The 21,943-nt window shown below is 40.8% G+C and overlaps 1 protein-coding gene across 7 annotated transcripts in view; it reads left to right on the forward strand.

Moving 5' to 3' along the window:
- Positions 1-1,891: 1,891 nt before the first annotated feature.
- larp1 (La ribonucleoprotein 1, translational regulator) overlaps positions 1,892-21,943 on the forward strand; it is an 83,342-nt gene continuing 63,290 nt past the window's right edge. For all 7 annotated transcript variants that reach the window (XM_051937390.1, XM_051937392.1, XM_051937393.1 and 4 more), the window contains exon 1: positions 1,892-2,543. In XM_051937390.1, coding sequence (XP_051793350.1) covers positions 2,192-2,543 — 352 coding nt within the window. In that variant the 5' untranslated portion in view covers positions 1,892-2,191. The remainder of the gene's footprint in view (positions 2,544-21,943) is intronic.

The following is a 21,943-nucleotide window of genomic DNA, read 5'->3' on the forward strand; positions in this document are numbered from 1 at the left end:
TGGCTGTACATTTTGTATTCTTAATAGTTATGCTGATTGTTTTAATTGATTTCATCATGTTTACAGTTTTGTTCCTGGTTCATTCCAATTTTATTTTAATATTACATAGTATGTCTCTAATAAATAACGTAAAATATGAATAAAATTAAATGTAACTGAATTATTTAGCATCCCATTACTGTTTTTCTAAACCAAAACTTTGATACAAGTTGTATATTTTGTATTATTAATAGTATTGCCGGTTGTTTTAATGGATTCTGCCATGTTTACATCTTTTTTACCTGGTTTGTCTCAACTTTAATTTTAATATTGCATTGTCTGTCACTAATAAACAATAAAAATATATATAAAAAAATAAACTTAACTGAGTTATTTAGCATCCTATGGCTGTTTTTGTAAACCATAACTTTGAGACTAGTTGTATATTTTGCGTTAATAATTAAAAACAACATTAAAAAACTACTTGTACATTCACATTTGCTGTGTGACCGGCAGAAATATTTTGAGGTACTCTAGTATTTATGTTTTCTTTGTGAGCGACTCAATACTTCAACTCAACTTCAGATAAAGTTTTATCATTTTATATTTTATTTATTTTAGAAATTGATCTTGCACGTCAGTGCTCTTGCTTTTAAAAGTTTTATTCATTAATTTAGTGGTTTTTACTCTACTCTCTGTTTGCTTTATTTCACCACGTATTTATGTTTTTGCTTGTTTGATGACACGAACCCTACTTTAGTCAATTCATGCTGTTTTTAAACATAATGTGTGAATAGACTTGATTTTATTTCCAATGCATTCACATGATCAACCTCTAAAATAGCATGCATTGAACAATGATAACCCAGTGATGTAATTTAGAATGCAATGTCTTATGAAAGATGCTTTTAAGCAAAAATGAGTGTTCAAAAAGGTCTATTTTCTCTTATTTAAAATACTTACTGGTGCATTGAGGGGTGTTAGAAAGGAACTGAACTATTTAAGACGAGTGTGTTAGAAAACAGACACGAAATTTTGCACATTTTGAGTAATTAGCTCTTCTTGAAAGGTTTTAATTACAGTATTGTTTGTTAAATGATCGTGCTGTCTGAATATGAAACAAACCATCTCCTCGAGAACAAAGAAACTTCTGCTATAATTACTTTAGTAATCAGTTTGTTGTCTGGTCTTTAAAATGTTAGTAAATGGTGAAAAATGTCAATCAGTGTCCCCAGAGAGCCTAAAGTTATGTCTTTTTTGTGGTGTTTTGTCAACAACCCAAAAATACTCAGTGTGCTGTCAAAGAGGACTGAAAAATACAGAAAAATTCACATTTATGAAGCTGAAATCAGAATTTTTTGACTGTATTTCTTTAAAAATGACCGAAATCAACTGATTGATTATTGAAGTTGTTGATAATGAATTTAATAGTTGGCAATTAATTAACTGCGGCAGTTTGACAACAAAAAGCTTGAAAACAGTTGATAAATTACTTCTTGATGTCTTTATTATGTTTGTTTATTTTGTGTATTTTTAATTATTATTATGGATATATTAAATTCAGTCTTTTATTACATGGGTGTTGCTATCTGCATGTTAAAGAAAGTTACATTTCAGTAAAACTAGCTTGCTGCGAAACACCTTTCAATTTGAGAACAGTAGGTCTTTAATTTCTATTATTCACTCATATTATTTATATTTTTTACTGCTGAATTAAACAAATTAAATCCATGGTGCATTTCGATACTAAAAGCACTTGAATTCGTCAGACAAATTGGCACTTTAACGACTTCCGAAATTGGAAATGAGGAGCGCTTCACGACGAGGAAGCACTTGAAAGCAGCATCTCGACCTGACCCAGAAGCGCGCTCCCGTCTTTACGTGGCTACTCCCCCTTCGCTCCTTACGTGCGCGCCCCCCGGTATCGCGTGGTGGGGATCATCCATATTGCTGCTAGTGGCGGAGATCAGCCTGTAATCCTGAGAGGCCTCGGACACGTTTCTTTATTTTTGTTTTTTTTACATGTTTTAACCGAGCGCCCACCGCTCCGCGTCTTCGGCCGAAGTCCCGTTGGTCTGGGAGCCACCGAGGAGCGGCACCACCCCGCCGAGAAACTTCACATTCCCCCCCCGAAATCGAAGAGCGAATTCGGGCCGGGAGAAAGGGGAGGACTGGTAATCCTGAGGGGGGAGAAGAAAGACGGTGGTGGGAAATGGCCACTCAGGTGGAGGCTCTCCTGCCCGGCAACCCGCTCGCCAAGGCGGAGGAGCACGGCAAGGTGATCCGCGGCGAGCCGGAGGAGGAGCGGGGCGACGGGGCCAAGCGGCAGACGGGTGTCGCCGAGCGGGGAAGCAGCAGCGGTGGCAGCCCTGGAGCGGAGGAGCAGACCTCCAAGCGGGCCACGGAGGAGGGCAGAGGCGGAGGTGACAGCGACGACAAGCCGAGCGAGGAGGGTGTTAAAGGCAAGAAGGAGTTTACCGAAGCCCCCCCGCCCAAGGTGAACCCGTGGACTAGGAAAATGAACGCCGTGACGGTGGTCAGCGTGAACGGACAAGCACACCACGGTCAGTAGCCTCCCAGACGGGTTGATTAACGGGGTGTCGGTGCAGGTGTGGTCGCAGGTAGCAGATAAACAGGCTGGTTATATTTGGAGTTAAAGCCCCCTCATCCCTGCCCCTAATTAGAGCTGCTCTTGAGCGATAATTAAATAGATTTAAATGCTCCCAAAACTAAACTAAAGCAAAAACTAAAGCAAAAGTCGATTTTTAATCGACTTTTGCTTTAGTTTAGCACCGGACCACGCTGTTTAAAGGTGCAACGGACACATGCACACGCCTGTGACACGTTGTAAAAGTTCACCACACACCATGCACGCTTTTTTATTTAAGTTGGGCTTCAAAGTGCATGTGTTTTTCTGGCTTCTCCGTGGGGAGGAGCGTGGATTTTAGCAGTGTCACCGTGCACAGGCGTTTAACATGCAGCAGCATTTACGTCCCCATGTCTTGTGTTCAAACCTGTATTTTTCTACCGTTTGCATGTCTGTTTGCACATACAAGCACCCGCCCATGTCTCGCATTGCATCAATTGGCAGGAAAAGCTCGTAGCAGCAGCTTAGCCGGCTAACAATAGCGCACACACACACACTCCTCTTCGGCCTAGTCCGACGTCAAGCCCTTCCCATTCAGGTGTTAGCTTAGCTGCTAGCTGACTACTCTCCCCACTTCCACGCAGCTTGTGTAAAACACGCCAGCCTCTTTGCACTTCTCATATCGGCTCTCGACTCTCAAACTAAACATCTACTCGTTTAATGTGTGAAAAAAGGGGAGCAGGTTTGTTATGAGACGTCACGTGTTCTCTCCACGTGTTCCCCGAAGAGAAAAGGCATGGGCGCTGCTAGCTAGCTAGCCGGCTAAGTTAGCCGATACGCCGCACTACGTTTGAGGGCAGATATCTTTCTAGGAGGTTAAATGTGAGGGGATCCGGTTGTTTGGTGGTTGTTGGGTCGGCTGTCACGTCGTGTGTGTGTTGTCAGATTAAACTAGGCAGCTCTATAGCTTGTCCACGCAGCTAGCTGTGTTAGCATAGAGGCTCGCAGGCATAGTCATCATGGCTCCTGACATCAGATTGCTATTAATCATGAAAATGCACATTATCCCACTCAGTCACAGCCACGCAGGTGATTAGGTGTAGTGATAATTGGTGATCCTGATGTGAAAGAGGCAGCAGTCTGATCACAAATCAAAACGTGTTTTCATGATCCACTCACACTGGTGTAATGTGTCTGCAGTCACACGGTCAGGTCACTGTGGTAGTGGTGACTGTGGCCTGCCGACTGACTATCTGTGCTGCTTCTTTGTTTGCCAGCTGGTTTGTTTGCAGTGCTAAAAGCATGATGTGGACTTCAGGGTACAGCTTGTACCCAGAATCTGGACCAGCCCAGGCGGGATGGATGGATGGGTGAATGGATGTGCTCCAAAAGCTGTCACATCAGCACACGTTGTAAACATGGCAGGAAGCCAGTGGGCGAGATAGCCGGAGGGGGAGGGGGGGGGGGGTAGTGCCCCCTTTCTCCATGCTGCTTTCAAGGATAGGCGCTGCTTTAATGCAGATTGTATCTTGGTTTGCTGGTTGTGTGTTTAGAGCTTCTCAGAGCTGAAGAAGGCTCTTGGATGAGAGGTGAAACGTCTTCAGGAACATGTAATAGAAGCTCCTACACTTCTTTCTTGTATATACGTAAAGCTATGTCTGCTTGGAAGTTGTTACTACTGGTTCTGTGTGTGTAACTTGACCAGTTTGACTGTTAAATGTGAATAAATTGTAACAAAAGGAACAAAACAACATCTTGAGGGCCAGTGATATTCATACATGGGTAGTGTTGTGAAGATATCTGATGTTTTAGACTTCATTCGTGCAACATACAAGTTTATTTTAATACGCAATACTTCTGCTACATTTATGCATAGGGTTTATGCTTTTCCAGAGTTTTAGGACTTTTGAAAACTCTGTTTTAGTTCGAACCTCCCGGATTCTGTTCTTGTTCCGGCGGGCAGAAACTCAGACGTCAGGAAATGGTATCACATACAGCCCCATGTTTTTACTCTGATTGGGCCTCAACTGTCATAGACCAGGCTTCAGTCATGTGATTTTACCAGAAGAAAACAAAGACCTGAACCTTGACTACCAGCAGTTAAATCAACATGGAGAACAAGTAGCCGTTCTTTATTCATAATATTTTCTACTGCTTGCTTTAAGTTTATACCAGCAGCGTTCATTTGTAAAGTGTACATAAATGGTCATGTGATGTGTTGTAGGTGCGCTACTATGCACAGATTCTTCCACACAGTTATGAGAAGTGTGCACGTAGTGTTCGACCACATTCATTTGTATAAAACTTTAACACCACTGCAGTCCAAAGTGCTTTAAATAGAACACAAAGAAGCATCAAGACAATTTGTAAAAGGAACATAACGCAACAAAAATGCAAGTAAAAACGGTTGAAAAAGAAAATAAAAGCATAGATGGGCATCCTTGGAGAAGTTCTTGTTATAGAATGTCTCACATGAGTGAAAAGCGTAAGAATGTGAGTCATTTTAAGTCTGCTAAAACAACAGAATGGTTTCTAAAGAGTCGTGTGCTGCCAGTGTGGCCTTGAACAAGATCTGGACTCCTGTTGTGGATAAGAGTACAAGCTGCATGGCTTAAAATGTATTTCGCAACGCCAGTATGCTACTGAAGGGCAGATTGGAACAAGCGGTACATTGTGCACTTGGCTCAGACGTGCAGCTACTGACTCGGTTTTACTACTATTTCAGATCATTGAACTTTCACTTTGAACATGTTCTCATCTGGGAAATTTTTCTTGCAGTCAGTTGAAACCAGGGCAAACGTGCAGACCTGAAAATGACGCATCATGAAATGCGACACAATGGAACCCACCTCATGAGCTCACGTAGAAAGTATATAAAACCTGCAGCACATGCAGCCACCCAGCTGTGGAATGAATGGTTAAAGCATCGTCACCGCCCACCACTTGTTTTGGTGACAGAGGGAGTTTTTTACCTTTGGTCAGATGGGGAGAAGCTCAGTCTCTCCTAGCAGAGCGCAGAAATGATCTGAAGCTTTCAAACTACTGTCCTGGTATAAATATAAGGCTGCAAAGTTTGTTATAACCCGAAGATCTTACATGGAACAGTTCAAGCAAGGGATTATCAGGCTTACAGCTGAGTACGATGCTGGTTGGGTTTACTACCAATAGATTTTAGTCTTTAATAGTATTGATGGTAAACATGACTGTCTTCAGGGTGTGTGGTGACATTTTTCATATTGTCCCAGAAAACCACCGTCGAGACTCTGGCATGCAGCGCTAGATTCCCTCTGGCTGCTTTGTGCAACATACTGGCTACAGCCTCAAGGCTAATTCAGGCTTTCCACGTCTGTACGGGTACGCGTGGCAAAAATTTAGTCATCCATGCAAATCTGCAAGGTTTGGTGAGGGTCTTCGTGCAGACGATCCACTGACTTCAAACATGCCAAGAAAACAGGCTGTTAAAGAGGCTAAGCTGCTGAGAGGATCCAGCTGGGAAACATAAAAACTATATTGACGCGCTTAACAAGTGCACCAATGAATGAAAGTCCAACTCGATTTACCTTGTGATGCACACTGTGTCTTTATTGTTTGCCCAGAAATCTCCAAAGTGCATAAATTTGCATCCACAAGCTGCCGTTTAGGGTTTGCCGGTCAAAAACTGGTTTGTCCCTTCCGGTTGGAAACTCTGCCTGGACACAAAGGTTCCTGCCTTATATTGGTAAAACCGACGATTAAAACCACTGATACCAAAATAATTACCTGCATTTGATAATCGGCTCCTACACAGGTGTTACACAGGTGAGAAGATGAACCTTGTTAAATTATTAAGAGTTGTAATTTTAGTCGTAGCTACCAGACTTTGGAGATGTTTTGTTTCGCACACAGACACCGTTCTGAAGTCTCAACAAACCAGACGAACATTTACGATGTGTTGCTTCAGTCCAATCTGTAAGTAGCTGCTACGTCCTGGAAAAACTGTCCTGTGCCTTTCTGTGTTCATCTGAAGGGTTAATGCAAACCTTAAAGGTGCCCTGTGGAGTTTTCATGTAAACAGAAGTTATGTTTGCGTACAGCGTTAATTACCCAAACACGCTGTTGGTGTCCGTGTAGCCTGAGAAACGCACTGAAGGGATTTCCTTCCTTATCAAACATTCGCAAAGATCACTTTATGAATGTATAAATTGTGCCTTTGTTGGGCAGCAGGAGTGTTTATCTCATCTTTGTTTTCCTCGTGCACATGCGTGGCACAAATACTCTCCATAGAGCTGCTGTTTGTGAAAATCACCACAGGGTACTTTTAAAGTTTGATCACAATAAATGTAGCTTCCCATCGAATCGCACGGGAATAGGGAAGGATGTGTTTGCTGATGGTCGATCGGATTTAGACAAATGACAAAAAATGAGGCAAAAAAGTTACACAAGTGACGCAAACAGGCCAAAAAATGACAAAAGCGAGAAACAAAACAACAAAGCAGACAAGCAACACAAGCAAGGCGAAAAAAAGCCACAAAACGACAAAGAAAATGTACAACACAGCAAGCAAAACATGAAGTGACCAAAAAAACACAAGCGAGACAAAAAAGAAACACAAAGCGGGAAAAAAAACAAGTCAGACAAAAAAAACAACAAAAACCGAGGCATAAATGACAAAAGTGAGAAACAAAACAACAAAGCAGACAACACAAGTGAGAAAAAAAAGGACACAAAGCGGGAAAAACCGACCAGTCAGACAAAAAACAACAAAAACGAGACAAACTGTTTCAAAACGGACACATAAATGACAAAAGCGAGAAACAAAACAACAAAGCAGAAAAACAACACAAACAAGGCAAAAAAAAAGCCACAACACGACAAAGACAATGTACAACACAGCAAGTAAAACATGAAGTGACAAAAATAGGATTAAAAAAAAAACACAAGCGAGGCAAAAAGGAAACGCAAAGTGGGAAAAAAACGACAAGTCAGACAAAAACGAGACGACAAAAGCGAGAAACAAAATGAGACAAACGACATGAAACAAAGCAAAAAAGTGACAAAGTTAGAGCGACTAAAAATGGACAGACGAGACAAAAAAAATGACAAACATGAAACAAAACGACAAACGACACACAAAACAATGAGTAAGACAAGAAAAATGAGGCAAAAAGGAAACACAAAAAGACAAGAACATGAGACAAACAACAAGTCAGACCAAAACGACAAACACAAGACAAAAAACGACAAACGCAAGACAAAAAACGACAAACACAAGACAAAAAAGACAAAATATGACAACAAGACAAAATATGACAAAAACAAGACAAAATGACAGATGAGCCACAAAAACACAAAAGAACAATCTAGTCTTTTGCTTTCTGATCAAAACAACTTGTCATGGTCTAGAAGTTATTTTAAATGTATCGTTTTACTAATTTACAATCTGCAGTTAATGTCTTCTCTGTAATTTTTACACTTTACAAACATTTACAAGCAATGACCGGCTAATGTTGAGTTAATCTGAGTGAGGCTGGTTTTGTATTTATGAGGACTCGGGAGTCATTTTTGTCATCAGCCCAAGCCTGCGAGATTAAATTTGTCTACAAGAGTAGTCATTTGCATGTGTTGAATGTATGGATTCTAGAGTGGAAAATGCTTTAATAACAACTACCACGTGTCCTCAGCTGTCCCTGTGTGCAGCTACAAGCCAGTATAATCACGATGTGTAGAAATATTGATTGTCTACATCCCTATTTATGTTTACATACGGTGAAATAACCTGATGTTCTGCCGGGCCGTCCTAGACAATCATTAGATATTGAATTACAGCTTTGTACGGCCGCTTAACTGAACAGCTACTTCGCCTTTATTCTCTGGGCTGCAGTGAAGAAATGCAGGTAGGAAACGACAAAAACAAAAAGCATCGCAGACTCTGAATATCTGTTCTTCTCTGGATACCAACATTTCACCTTAAACTCAAATCAAGACGCTGGAAGCTATCGTTTGCTCCCGCAGAAGTTCAAAACTAAAGACTAGTGGTCGTTAAGCCTCCTGTTGTCCTCATTTACGGGCACCAAAAAATACCGTTTCCTTGTCTGAAAAAAATCCAAAAATTTGGCAAAAAAATTCCCCAAATTTTGGAAAATGTGCAAAACCTTCAGGAAGAAAATTCCAGTAATTCCTTAAGTTTTGTTTTTAAAAATCCCCCAAATTTGGCAAGAAAATTCTTGCAAGTATTTTCAAAAAATGAGCAAAAATTTTCTAAAAATATCTAAAGTGATTACATACATATCAGTAAAACTTATGTAACTTCACCACAAAATCCAGCGAAATCTACTTTTTTTTTCCACCAAAAAACGTTCAAAAAATTCTCAAAAATGTTGCAAATGCGGACATCAGGAGTTTCACTGTGGAAAATATGTTTTATGTCCACGTTTTCGAACTTTAAACGGGTCAGTTTTGACTTGCAGGACGACACGAGGGTTAAAGGTCTCCTGGTGTTTTCACAAGGCTTCTTTTATGCCTTTTTGTAAAGCAACAGTCTGTGCTGAAGACAAGTTTCCCCTCTGGAACGGTAAAGTTCAGTCTAAGTGGAGGGATGCTGCTCGCCCTTTGGGAGATAAAAACGGCAGCCGAATGTTTGATAAGAAGCTCTATAGTTTACGTTTGTTGCTGTAGCCCTGCTAGCCCCACCGGCTCCTGCAGCTTTACTTCCTGTGCCGTCTACTTTTTGCCAATTCATTCTGGTATATTTCATCAGGCAGTAATGTGGTCAGGGCTCAGCGTGGAGCTCAGGCCGGCCTGACTTTTACTTTTCAGGCATTTAGTCGAAACACTTCTTGGCTTCGTGTTCATTGTGTGTCGTTTTCTGTGTTTTTCGGATTGTTGTAGGGATGCAAAGTAGGGCGCTTAAACAAAAACTGTCTGAACTGATCCTCACCGCAGTTTTTAGTGGTACTACAATCCATTTGGTTGCAAGTAAGGTTGTAAAAAAATTCAATATTATGCAAATTATCACTGTAACTGGCAGTGAACTGCAGCCGCTTTGCTGGAGCGAGTTGGTTTCCTGTCCTGCCGTGGCGCCTGTTGCTGCGAACTGACAGAAAAGACATATTCACAGTGACTAAAAGAACATGTCACGCTAATGTTTAGAGCAGCAGGACTGGTGAGAAGGTTTAGCATGAACCAGGACATGCAGAATAAAGGCTTCAAACGTGCACATTTTGTTCTCTGGGATCTGCAGCGTTTTCCTGACTGCGGTAATTTGCTCACCCGTCTCACCGCCTACAGTGTAACTACTAGAATGGATCATCTCAATGCTGTTGGGAAGCGAGTGATCCATAATGTGTGTAATTTATAAATCACACCCTTTTATGATTCTGAAGAAACTTGGCGGTGCTTTGTGGGCGTTTTTGTTCATTTTTCTTCGTCTTTAGCATGAATCCGACATGTTGGTGAGATCCAAATGTGTCTTTTAGCTTCATTTCTGTCATTATGGAGCTAAAAACACGACATAAACTTAGATGGAACTCCTTTTAGTTCAGGGGCCACATTCAGCCCAGTTTGATCTCCAGTGACCAGTAAAATCACAGCATAACCTATAAATTACCACAACTCCTAATTTTAATCACAGGCATCTGGAACTGAACAATATATTGTTTTACTGTATGATCAAAGTCAGAAAAAGACAAAAAACCACCAAAAACAAGACAAAATATTACCGAAAAAAAAGACAATATGAGACAAATGACTCGAAACAAAATAAAGAAAATGACAAAGTTGGACAAAAAAAGTTGCAAAGCGACAAAAATGTGAACAAATGGGACAAAAAAGGACTAAAAACATGAAACAAAACAACACACAATGAGTAAAGCGAAACCCAAAATAACCACAAGCAAGACAAAAAGGAAACGCAAAACGACAAAAACGTGAGACAGACAATCAAAGTCAGACAAAAAACAAGACAAACTGTGACAAAAATGAGACACAAACAACAAAAGCGAGAAGCAAAATGACAAATGAGACAAAAAGTTATAAAGCAGCAAAAAATGGACAAACGAGACAAAAAATGACAAAAACATGAAACAAAACGACGCAAAACAATGAGTAAAGCGAAACACGAAGTGGCAAAAAGTAAACAAAACGACAAAAACGTGAGACAAACAATAAAAGTCAGACAAAAAAAAAGACAAAATATTACAAAAATGAGACGCAAAATGAAAAAAACAATGAACAATCTAGTATTTTGCTTTATGGTCAGAACAACTTGTCATGGCCTAGAAATGATTTTAAATTTATGGTTTTAATAATTTACAATCTGCAGTTAATGTCTTCTCTGGAGTTTTTACACTTTGAGGGCCGGATGTTTGACACCTCTGTGGTAAACTGTTCAGTATTTTGGAGATGTCGTACACGGGTTTTTGTTCCAGATGTCAGAAGTGATAAATATTCTTTGCACCGCCTCATTTAAAGTCCATTTTCTTCTTGACTGTCGGTCAGAGAGTCAGAAATGACAGACTGAGGAATAAATGTAAATGTAGGCTGGGCTTCATGCATTAGCGTTCCTTTAGCTGTGCAAACGCTGCTCACTGTGAAACTCTAATGGACGCTTTCTTCTCTTTACACTTCACATCACAGGATTTTTAGCTTGTTTTGAAATTTAATGCCACAGCTTTTAGTCATACAAACTGAAAATAAGCACCACAGAGCAGCATATAGGAGCTTATTTTACCCGCTCTGTTTGATAACCTACTTTGAAAGGATGTTATTTAAAATGATTAATGTGATCTAATCACGTTTGATTAGGAAAAACGACCAAATCTAAGCTAAAGATCAGGATGTTTCACCAAAATCATTTCACTCCACTTGTCTCCTTTAATAATTGACCAAAAACATATCATTTGTTGTAGCCAGATTCTGTTAAATATAAAAAATTCTCTGCTCTTTGTCGCATCTGTGAAGCCTCGGCTGACTCAGCTGCGACCGACCGTCACATGACGAAAATTCACCGAGTTTTCGGCTGAACTGCAGGCTGTGTCGACGGCACATTTCAGAATTGTTCACATTTAATGAGTACAAATGAACTCTTATGCCACAAGTACGACATGCGTAACAAATCTAGCTTCCCAAATGAATTGTGTTGAGTCAGAAACATGATTGTTTTTAATTTTTGCAGAAGAATTTGTAAAATAATGAAGAAAATTGAACTTTCTTTTGTTTTATTGTCTGTTTATTCTGCTGCTTCCACTTACTGGTGGCTACAGGAGAAGTTAAAGTCGCTGAAAAATGCATACATATGTGCTTAAAACTACAGTATAGTTTTGTAAATCTCCTAGTAAATGCCATATGGTGCCAGTGCATGCTAAATGATTATGATTTATGACAATATAGCTTTTTAATACTGCACAGAAAACACTTTTGCATTCTGTCGACTTCAAATCGTGGCTGTGCTGCTTCCATAGAGCTCCAGGAAAACACTCAAACTGTTCAGTGGTTATTAGCTAGGGCTGGTCCGAATAGTGGTTTCTGGCCTCCGAATATTCGGGCCCTATTAAAGACGAATATCCGAATATCCGTTCCGCCCCGTAACGTCACGGGGGTGGGGGGACTTGTGGCGGAGACGGCCCGAATATTCGTATCCGTTCGTCTGGTCTCCCGCGTCCAAATTTTGCCTTCGTTTTGTCTTCAGTTAAATTGAAGAATTCTCAAACAGCGGAGGTCTTCAGCATCTTGTCTTGTGTTTATGCAAGGAAGCGAAGCGTGACGTCAGTTGGCAGCCATCCGGCCATTCAGATGGAGGTAACAAACACGAACGGATGAGCTGAGATGAGCCGAACACGACGGGATGAGCCGAAGTGGGGCGAAGGCGAAGGGAAGAGACGAGCTCCTAATATTTTCGTCTGGGGGGAGGAGGGGGTGATCACATAGACATATGTGTATATGTTTATGTGATCACATGACGGGATGAACCGATATGAGCCGATATGGGCCGAAGGCGGAGGGAAGACAGTAACGCCGAATATTCTTTCCGCCCGGTAACGTCGGACCGGGAGGTGGGGCGGCGACGAATATTCGGATACCAAAATTAATATCCGGATACCGCCGTAGCAAACGAATATTCAGGATAATGGGGTCCAGCCCTATTATTAGCATACAGAATTCACTACCAATGCTGACTTCTCTCGATGGCGTGTGTTATTCTAATGAGTTTCTCATTTGTGTGTTTATTCAGCTGCTTCCACTTACTGGGGTCTACTGGAGAAGTAGAAGTTGTTGAAAAATGCATAAATATGTGCTTAAAACTACATTCTGGTGTCATAAATCTCTTATTAAATGTCCTGTAGTGCCAGTGCATGCTAATTGAAGCTGTAATAAGTAAAACTTTCCTACTTGTTTTTGTTTTTTAACATTAAAACCTTGTCTCAGGATGGTTTTCTTGCCTCCTCTTGGTTCTAAATTGTAGTTTGAAGGTCTTGGAGGTGTGTGACGCCTCATAGCTGCCGTCGCTCCTAAAAGTCACAAACTCGTTTCCCTCGTTCGTCCCGCTCTGTGGACGTCTTTGTCGTGTCCGTAGAGAGTCACCCCCCCCGCCCTCTGTCATCGGACACCTCCGGGCCGTCTGTGGTCGGTTTTTACGAGGCGTCGGACCCGGCAAAGGTCACGACCCTGGAAGGAGAGCCGACGCATGAATGGATGAAACGGGACGGTCTGGTCCTCTGTGGGTGTGGATGTGAGCTCAGCTGTGGAGAAGACATCGTGTCTTCGTGTTTCGAGGTTAAAGTGAAAATTGATCGCTTCTGTTTGACCCACATTTAAATGGCTGTCCTTCATAGAAACAGTTCAGTCTACCGCTGTTGAATGCCAGATATCTGCTGTTGTTCCTATTGCTGTCTATAGGAACAATCTTAATCTATAGGGATATTTTACTGTTAAAGTGGGGCTTGTTAAGGTTTATTTAAATTATTTATGTTTGTATTTAACGTTTGTTTTTCTTGTCTTGGATTTAAGGAACTATTTAAGACTTTTTTTTTTTTTTTTGAAATGTCTAGGTTTTGGTCATTCAGTTTGAATTCTTTTTGACAACTTATGCTCGTACTTTTTGGGCATCTTATTGTGAAAGCAGCTTTAATTTTGTCGCTTTCATGTTCAGTGGACGTCTGAAATGATGTCTAATAATCTGAGTTGAATGTTTTTTATTTGTGATGGAGGAAAAAGGCTCGAACTATGGAAAAATGTGCAAAAAAAATCCTCAGATTTGAAGAAATTCAGCCTCTAGTGTCACATTTAAATAGGAAATGACTCCTGGCTTTGCTGTTGTGAAGCACTTTGTCACTTTATGTTTGAAATTTAAAATATATGTGAAAGTTAATACCACTGAAATGGTGCATGTTGGGATCTGGCTTAAAGCTTATTTAAACTAAAATTAAACAAAATTTAATTTCTTTGATTATTACAGAAGTTTGAAAAAAAAAAAAAACACCACTGGAATAAAAATAAAATTTGTCCAAGTGGTGTAATGGTGACTTTAAATACAAGACGTATTTTGCTAATTTATTTTACACAATCTGATGAGGGGAAACCGTTTATTTTTGGCAGACACAAAGCAAACAAAGAGATTTTGATGTAATATTCCAATTTTTTAATTGTGTTTTTGATGAATCTATGAGTCAGACAAGATGAGAATGAGACAATTCTTGTTTTTGGTGGTTCTGAGTCTGATTAACTGAATATTTCTTTTTATTTTTAATCATTATCAACTTGGTTCAGAGGGTTAATATCATTGTGAGCTGAATATTTGTACATTTTGTATTTTAAATCGAGTAGACAAGACATTTAAATGTCATCGTGTGCACAGCAAAACTGTTACTGGGTATTTTATAGACATAATAAATCAAACTGACACATCTGCTTGTAATGAAAATACAGCCTTATTAACGACAGAATCGCAATGAAAACTATCTAAACTAATCGCGCATTTCTTCATTCACTTTACTGGATCGTAAAGCTGCAAACTTTGTCTGATTTTAAACGTCTGAACCACGTCTAGGAATGCTAAGCTACGTAGCAGGACGGTGTGTGTTGTACCGCTTCTGCTCCGCACCTCACACACCCACTTATCACACACACTCTGAGCCGTCTCAGAGCAGCGCTTGTCCTCAGTCGCCCAGCATGACTTACTTTTATCTGTCCCAGCGCTGCGTCTGGACGAGGCGATAGCGGCTCATCCCTGCGTGGAGTTTCGGGTGTGGGCGTTTGAATCAAGGAGGTGTCCGGTCGGAGCTGTAGACAAAACATACTACTAAACTCCTGCAGCCATAAGTCATGCTGGGATTTAGGTTTGTGTTGGTGAGCGGTTTGCAACACGAGAAAGTATTTCTGCGGTTGTTTTTACGCTACAACACAATGGAGCTGCGCATCGTACAAAGTGTAGAGCCACGGTTTAGTGCTTTAAAGTCTGACTACACTGTTGTGGTTTTGTTTGGAGGCCGGGCTGACCTGTCCAGTTTGTCTCGATCCACATGTGGATGTGTGTGTGGGGGGGAAAGTGCTGTTTTCAAGTCTCTGTCCGCGCTTTGGTTGATTGTTGCCAGATTTTTTTGTGGTGGTTTTCAGTTCAGCTTCATTCCTGTAGCCTAGCCGCGCTAGACCCAGCTCTTAAGACACAAGGATCTAGGAACGCTCGACAGGGAGGGAGACGGGCTAAAAGGTTGTCTTTCAAATCCCTCTGCAGCAATTAGGGAGGTATACAACCAATCAGCGCAACGAATAGGCTGATGTAGTTCCTAGAGCGCCGGATTGTGGCTAAGTCCCATCAGCTTCCCAACCAGCGGAGCCAACTGGTATATTAAGGATTTGCCATATCCCGTCGGCATAAGTCCAAATATGTCTTTCTTCTCAATGAAACACTTCAGTGCTGTCCTTTGTTTATCTTTCAAGTTGAATTTTAGCTTCAAATCTTTAAGGGCTGTGGCAAAAGCCGAGTCGAAAGATAACTGTTTATTGTGCGCCGGTTGTTTCTGTCAGAATCGTCGCGCCTCTGTCGTCACTTAGTTACGCCCGCCTTCTGACTCTACACTTCATGGTGATTGGTCCGGCCAGTTTTAGGAGCATCCAACCTCGAGCCTTATGGAGGGTAACTAGACCCACCCTGGCAGAGAATTAAATTCGTTGCTGTGGGTTGTCTAGCGCGGCAAGGCTAGCATTCCTGGTTTCACTCTTCAGTATCACTCCTGCTGTACTGTTTACTGTGTTAGCTTGGCTTTTAAAAGTCTGAACCATTGAATCAGTTTACGTCATTAACATCAGATTAACTGGGTCCGTATATAATTGTGGGACTTTTTGTATCATAGTTGACATTTTTAATGTTTTCTGATCTAAAATCAACGTATAACCAAACACCACATGGCATTTTAGAGAAAGATTCTTCTAAATATTATATATAGAACTGAGTAAAATTTACAGTTATTTCTAAAGATATTGTAGTAAACCTGTTGACTACTTTATATTAAATAACTCAGAAAGCCTTGGAGTCTGGCCAGCCTTTTCTCCAGGAGGAAATGACATCATGTGGAGCAGGTCATGTGATCTGGAATTAACACACTTCCTGGAGAGGTGTTTTTCTAATGGCTAACTTAGTTGAAAGGGATTTCTCAGACACTGTTATTTTATAAAATAATGCAAAAATGACAAGCGACACACAATATGAAAAATTGCAAAATGACCGCAAACAGACTGAAAACGGCCGCAAAAATGCACAAAAAAAACCCCACAAAAAGACCTAAAATGACCACAAAACGGACTGAAAATGACCAAAATGACAGCCACTGTTTTGTGCCCCAGTGATAACACCTGTGGGCGTTTGGGGAAATGTTGTGTATGTTAATTTAGTTTTTGTTTTTCAATTGTTGGACAAATTATTTAAACAAAGAAATGAAACTTTTTAGTTTCTTTTTTGTAGGTTATGGCAGCATAACTGTACCATCCTGAACAAGAGACATTTAAAGTTCTCTCTGCTTTTAGCCATATTTTTGCTGTTTCCATAGAGGTACATGATTTCATATTGCAGTAAATAAAATGAGCCCACAGTGAGTGAAAACGTGACAGAAAACGGTAGAAACTGCCCCGGGTTCAGAGGGTTAATGGGCATGTTTTTGCTCCCAGCAGCTCAAACAGTCAGTGCTGCAGTGGACTTCTAAAATAGCCTCCATGAGCAGATCTTAGGACTCATCCTGGAATTTCCAGCCCGCTAGTTTGAGTTAAGCTTCCAGGCTCGGCGTTGGCAGGGAGACGCCTCTGGTCTGTGTGAGCTTTTTACGCTGCAGGAGGTGATGTCACCGCTCTGGTCATGTGACACCAGCAGAGTAGTGTGTGAGTGTGTGTGGCAGGCCGGCCTACGCTGTCGTTTCCTCCATATTTGGTTCTTGCAGAAAGGCTTCCCTCCTCTGTCGTCACTGCTCAGCTCAGCAGCTGGTACATAAAACTGGATAAACTTTAAACTTTAGCTGTCTTTACGTTATTAATTTAGCTAATTAACCCTTGTGTTTTCCTGAGGGTCAAAATTGACCCGTTTTAAAGTTTGAAAATGGGGGAAAAAAAACATATTTTCACAGTAAAACTTCTGTCCAGATTTTCAACATTTTTGGGAAATCTTTGAACATTTTTAGGTGGAAAAAAAGAAATGTTTCTGTAAGAGCGTTCACTAAAAATTCAACCAAAATCCAGAGAAATTCACTGGATTTTGGTTGATTTCTTGATGAATGTTCTTAAAGAAAATATTAGAAGTTTCTCTCACACACACACACACACACACACACACACACACACACACACACACACACACACACACACACACACACACACACACATATTAGGATTGTTTTGGAAGATTTTTACTCATTTTTTGAATGTATTCCAAGAGTTTGGGGGATTCTTTTAAAGTGAAACTTCTTAAGGGAAACTTTTAAGCTATTCTTGGAATTTTCTTCTGGAAGGTTTTGCAAGTTTTCAGAAACTTGGGGAATTTTTTGCTGAACTTCTGGATTTTTTTCAGACAAGAAAACATTTTTTGGTGCTCATAAATGAGGATAACTGGAGGGTTTAACTCCTCAGGCAGGTTGTTTTTTTCCCTCCTTTGAGCTTTTTCACTTTTCTTTTGTCCCTTTTTGGGTAAATGTGCTGCATTTAAGATGAAACATTTAACCCTCCTGTTGTCTTCATTCAGGGGCACCAAAAATATGGTTGGGAAAAAAAACCAAATTCAGCGAAAAAATTTGAAAAACCTTCAGGCAGAAAATTCCAATAATTCCTTAAAAGTTGCCTTTAGAAGTTTTGTAAAGAAAATAAAACAAAATCAAATTTGGCACGAAAATTCTTGTATGTTTTTTAAAAAAGTTAAAATCTTCCAAAAAAATCCTTAAAATATCTGAAGTGATTACACGTTTATCAGTAAAACTTCTATTTTCTTTAAGAACAGCGAAATTCATTGGATTTTTGTTGATTTTTGGTTTTTTGGGTGTTAATGTTCTTCAGAAACATTTTTAACATTTCTTTTTTTTCCACCAAAAAATGTAGAAAATGTGGACAATATATGTATTATTTTTTTCCACATTTTCACACTTTAAAACAGGTCCATTTGACCCTCAGGACCACACGAGAGTTAAAGAACTCCTTTCAGCATTTCCTTCTCAGAAAAGCTGAACCACTTCTTGAGACTCAGCGGGGGGTTTTCCGTCCGACCCTGGCGGCGGTAGACATTTTCTCGGACGTCTCAGGAATAAAACAGCTTTTCTCATGCCGCAGTGAGGGGAGGAAATCCCAGAACACGTGCTTCGAATGAATAAATCTTTCAAATCCAACATGAACTGTTGATAGAATACATGTGGGAGAACAAAAACCTTCACGATTCAGACAACAAAAAGCATCTGGCTGAGGACTAGGTCGGTTTCCCAACACTGTGACTGTGTTTATCTGAGGCTGCAGAGGCGACGTGGCACTAAGTTTATTTATAGGCCTCAGCAGTGATACCCTGTGGGCTTTGGACGAGGTACTGTGGTCGATGCGGCGCTCGTGGGAATCTGCCTTCGGTCTCCACCTGTGTGCACCGTTGGGACACAAAAACGACATCAGCAGTGCAAAGTTGTGTTTGTGCGAGCCAGCTGCTGTTATGTTTTAATCTAAACGTGCTCAGATCTGTTCAGAATTAGGAAAATGATGCGATGTGGAGCCTTGGAAGCAGCAGCGTTGGGAAGTGTGGGGGGGCTGCTGGTGGATAATGCTAATGGTAGCCTCGGGCGTTCACTGCAGGTCCTAACAACTGTTTCTGAGCACAGCGAGGAAAGATGTGAAGAATAAACACAGAGGGGGAGTGGAAGAAGAAGAAGAGGGGAGGAAGAGGGTGATGATGCACTTTGGAGTAACTGATGATTAGGGGGAAGCAGTTAAATGACGGATGCCGTGTTTTCTCTGCCAGCTGGAGCAGCTTGGAGGCATTGATGTCGCCACCTAAATGACAGTTTAACATTTTGCTCTCATGTCCGAGTGATTTCCTGACTCACTTTCTACAGTGACATTATTTTATTATCTTAGTAGGGATCGATTGATATGGGTTTTCTAATGGCCGATTACAAGGGGTCCTCAGTTTATGATGTCCTCGACCTGCGCTGTTTCGCCGTTACGCGGAACTAGTTGGCGATACGTCATCACGCAGCGCTATAAGACGGCTAGCTTCTAACTTTTTGCCCTTCATTATGGCTCCCAAGCCAGACTCTTCTGATGCTTTGAAGAAAAGGAAAGCCATCTCCATGTGTTTTCCTCACTAACCCTAGCCGCTAGCTGCTAGCCGTTAGCGTAGGCTTTGGCACTGTGAGAGAAGCTAATTTCTTGGTTTGTGCTTCTTGTTCAGTTCATTTCTCTGAATCCTTAGACCTGAAGTAGAGCATTTAATTTATCAGTAATTGGTCAATTAAACGATAGCTGCAGATAATTGGAGAAATGCCAGATATCTGCCACAATATGTGGCTAATCAGTGAGAGTTTTCAACAACTTACACCATCATATTCACCATTCTTCCTGCTATTTCCCCATTTTTTTCCAGCTGTATCTACAGGGTTTCTTGATAATTTAACAAAATAAGATAAACAGGCTTCACTTCAGCTTTGAGTGTTTTGGTCGTCCGTGTTTGCTAAGCTAACGCTAAGCACATCCCAGCCTTTGCATCTCCCTGAACACACAGATTAATTTCTCTGACTTCTCATCTGAACACTTGCTTGCAAGAATGCAACAAATATTTCTAAAAATGTCAAAGTTTAACAAGTTAGCCAGTCTTCTGTTCACTGATTTAAACACTTTACTGGACGTTTAAACGTGTTTAGTGAAGCAGATGCAACAAAGAGCTGCGTATAATTTATTTAAAAATGTAGTGTAAATCATAAATAAAATCCAAAACAAGCACACAAACATGATTTCAGTGCTAAGTTATGTTTGATTGTCTGGATTTGGTTTGAAATTCTGAAATGCAGTTGGGTTAAAGTTGCACTAATGTGAGCCGTTTCATTGTGTTTGTCGGATTACGTTTCAGCTTCTGTTTATTCAAAAATGCAGCAGAGCGATACAGTTACAGGTCAAATAAGGATGGTGATGCCGGTGACCAATGAGCAAACGGCGCGTGTCGTAAAGGATGCATTTAAATGAGGAGCTGCTTTGACGTTTATGGAATATTTGTTCTCACTTTTCTGTGTGACACGCAGCATTCAGATCAGATTTTCTGGTACTTTTGTCGATCAAACCAGGAATGAGTTTTGTTTCTTTATGAGCACAGTGTTGGTGAATTATTGCGGTTTCTTTTTCTTGATTCTGACTCATTTCATGCTCAGCTTTCAGGTCGATTAGCAGCACTTGATCTAATGCAACCGATCTCCTTGGTGTTGCAAATGCAGCAGAATTATCGTTCCTCCCGTCGTTCCTTCTCCTCCATATGCTCCCGTGGTACCAGCCACATCTCTGCATCGCACACACACCCACGTCTGACCTGTCCTTGGGTTTTAGAGGATGTAGCGTTCGCTGTTATCAGAGCCGTCGTACAGTCGAGCACATAACGCTTAGATAACAGCCAGCCTTCACTCCTACCTGTCGAGTCGCACCGTTCTCAAGGTGCTGCCACACTTGGAGCTGTTTTGAACAAAACGAAGAAGTCTCCTGAATAAACGATTTAAATGGAAAATTGGGAAGTTTATTTTTTGTGTTGAGGTGCATCTGAAGAGCTGTGAAAACTGGCTTTATTAGACAGATGGCAGATTCAACATATGAAGCAGGATCTGGTCCTGTGTCATGTGCTTGTTCTCTCCATGGATGTCTCTGGATTGGGAGCTACACCTCCTGCTATCCTCACCCAGCTCATCCCAGCTCTCACCCAACCGGTCGAGGCAGATTCCTGCCTTCCCTGAGCCTGGTTCTGTCCATAGACTGTATATATAGTGGACGTAGCATCTGGCTCCAAAATGAAGCCAACCCGGAAGTGTCAAAAACTTGCAATATCACGCCGTCCACTAGGGTTGGCTCCAAAAAGCTTTTTCTCCATAAACCCCAATTCATTTTTGGAAAAAATAAAATTTGATAGACTGATGTTCTACAGCTCAGGATTTTTTCCCCGTTAGTTTTCATGGTCAAAATGAGAGATCAGGTGGCTGATCTTAAAATAAATCAATACTGAATTTTAAATAAATTGTTAAAGTTGGCGGAGCCAGGGGGCGTGGCTATACTTGATAGACAGCAACAGAAGCCTCTGTGGTAAAATGTGGGCGGGATAAGAGAGTCCTCAGCCAATCCTGCCCCTAGTTGCTCTCTGGTCCAGACTGTTTATGACGCTTTTTACGTCACTGGCTCCAAAAAATCCAAAATGGCGACCAGGAAGTAGCAAAATCCGGGCTTCATTTTCTCGGCATTGAAACAAACGGGTGACGTCACGGTTAGTTTACCCCTGGTTCTGTCGGAGCTTTTTTCCACCCTTCCTGCAGTAGGTGGGGGTGGTAAACCTCTTGCCATTCTGTATGAATGACGACGGGAAAGAACAACAACAGAAAAGACGGGAACAAAAAAAGCCTCCACTGTCACTCACAGGGAATCCAAAGGCAGCATTTTATTGAGATGACATACCTTTTAAATTTGTGCTATATAAATAAAATTTAATTGAAAACAGCCTCTTTGGAAACAGCACAACCACGGATAGAAGTAGAAAGAAGTCAGAAAAGGTCTTTTGTGAATAATACCAAGGTTATTGCGCTAAAAAATATTAAAAAGTTGAATATCTTTGATTATTTGTTTTGCAAAAAATAAACCCTACAACATTTCTCCAAGTGTCTACGGGTGTTAGTATTTGCTATTACACTATTTAGATTTTTAATTTGT

The sequence above is a fragment of the Acanthochromis polyacanthus genome, chromosome 17, assembly GCF_021347895.1.
Source record: "Acanthochromis polyacanthus isolate Apoly-LR-REF ecotype Palm Island chromosome 17, KAUST_Apoly_ChrSc, whole genome shotgun sequence".
NCBI classification, from domain to species: domain Eukaryota; kingdom Metazoa; phylum Chordata; class Actinopteri; family Pomacentridae; genus Acanthochromis; species Acanthochromis polyacanthus.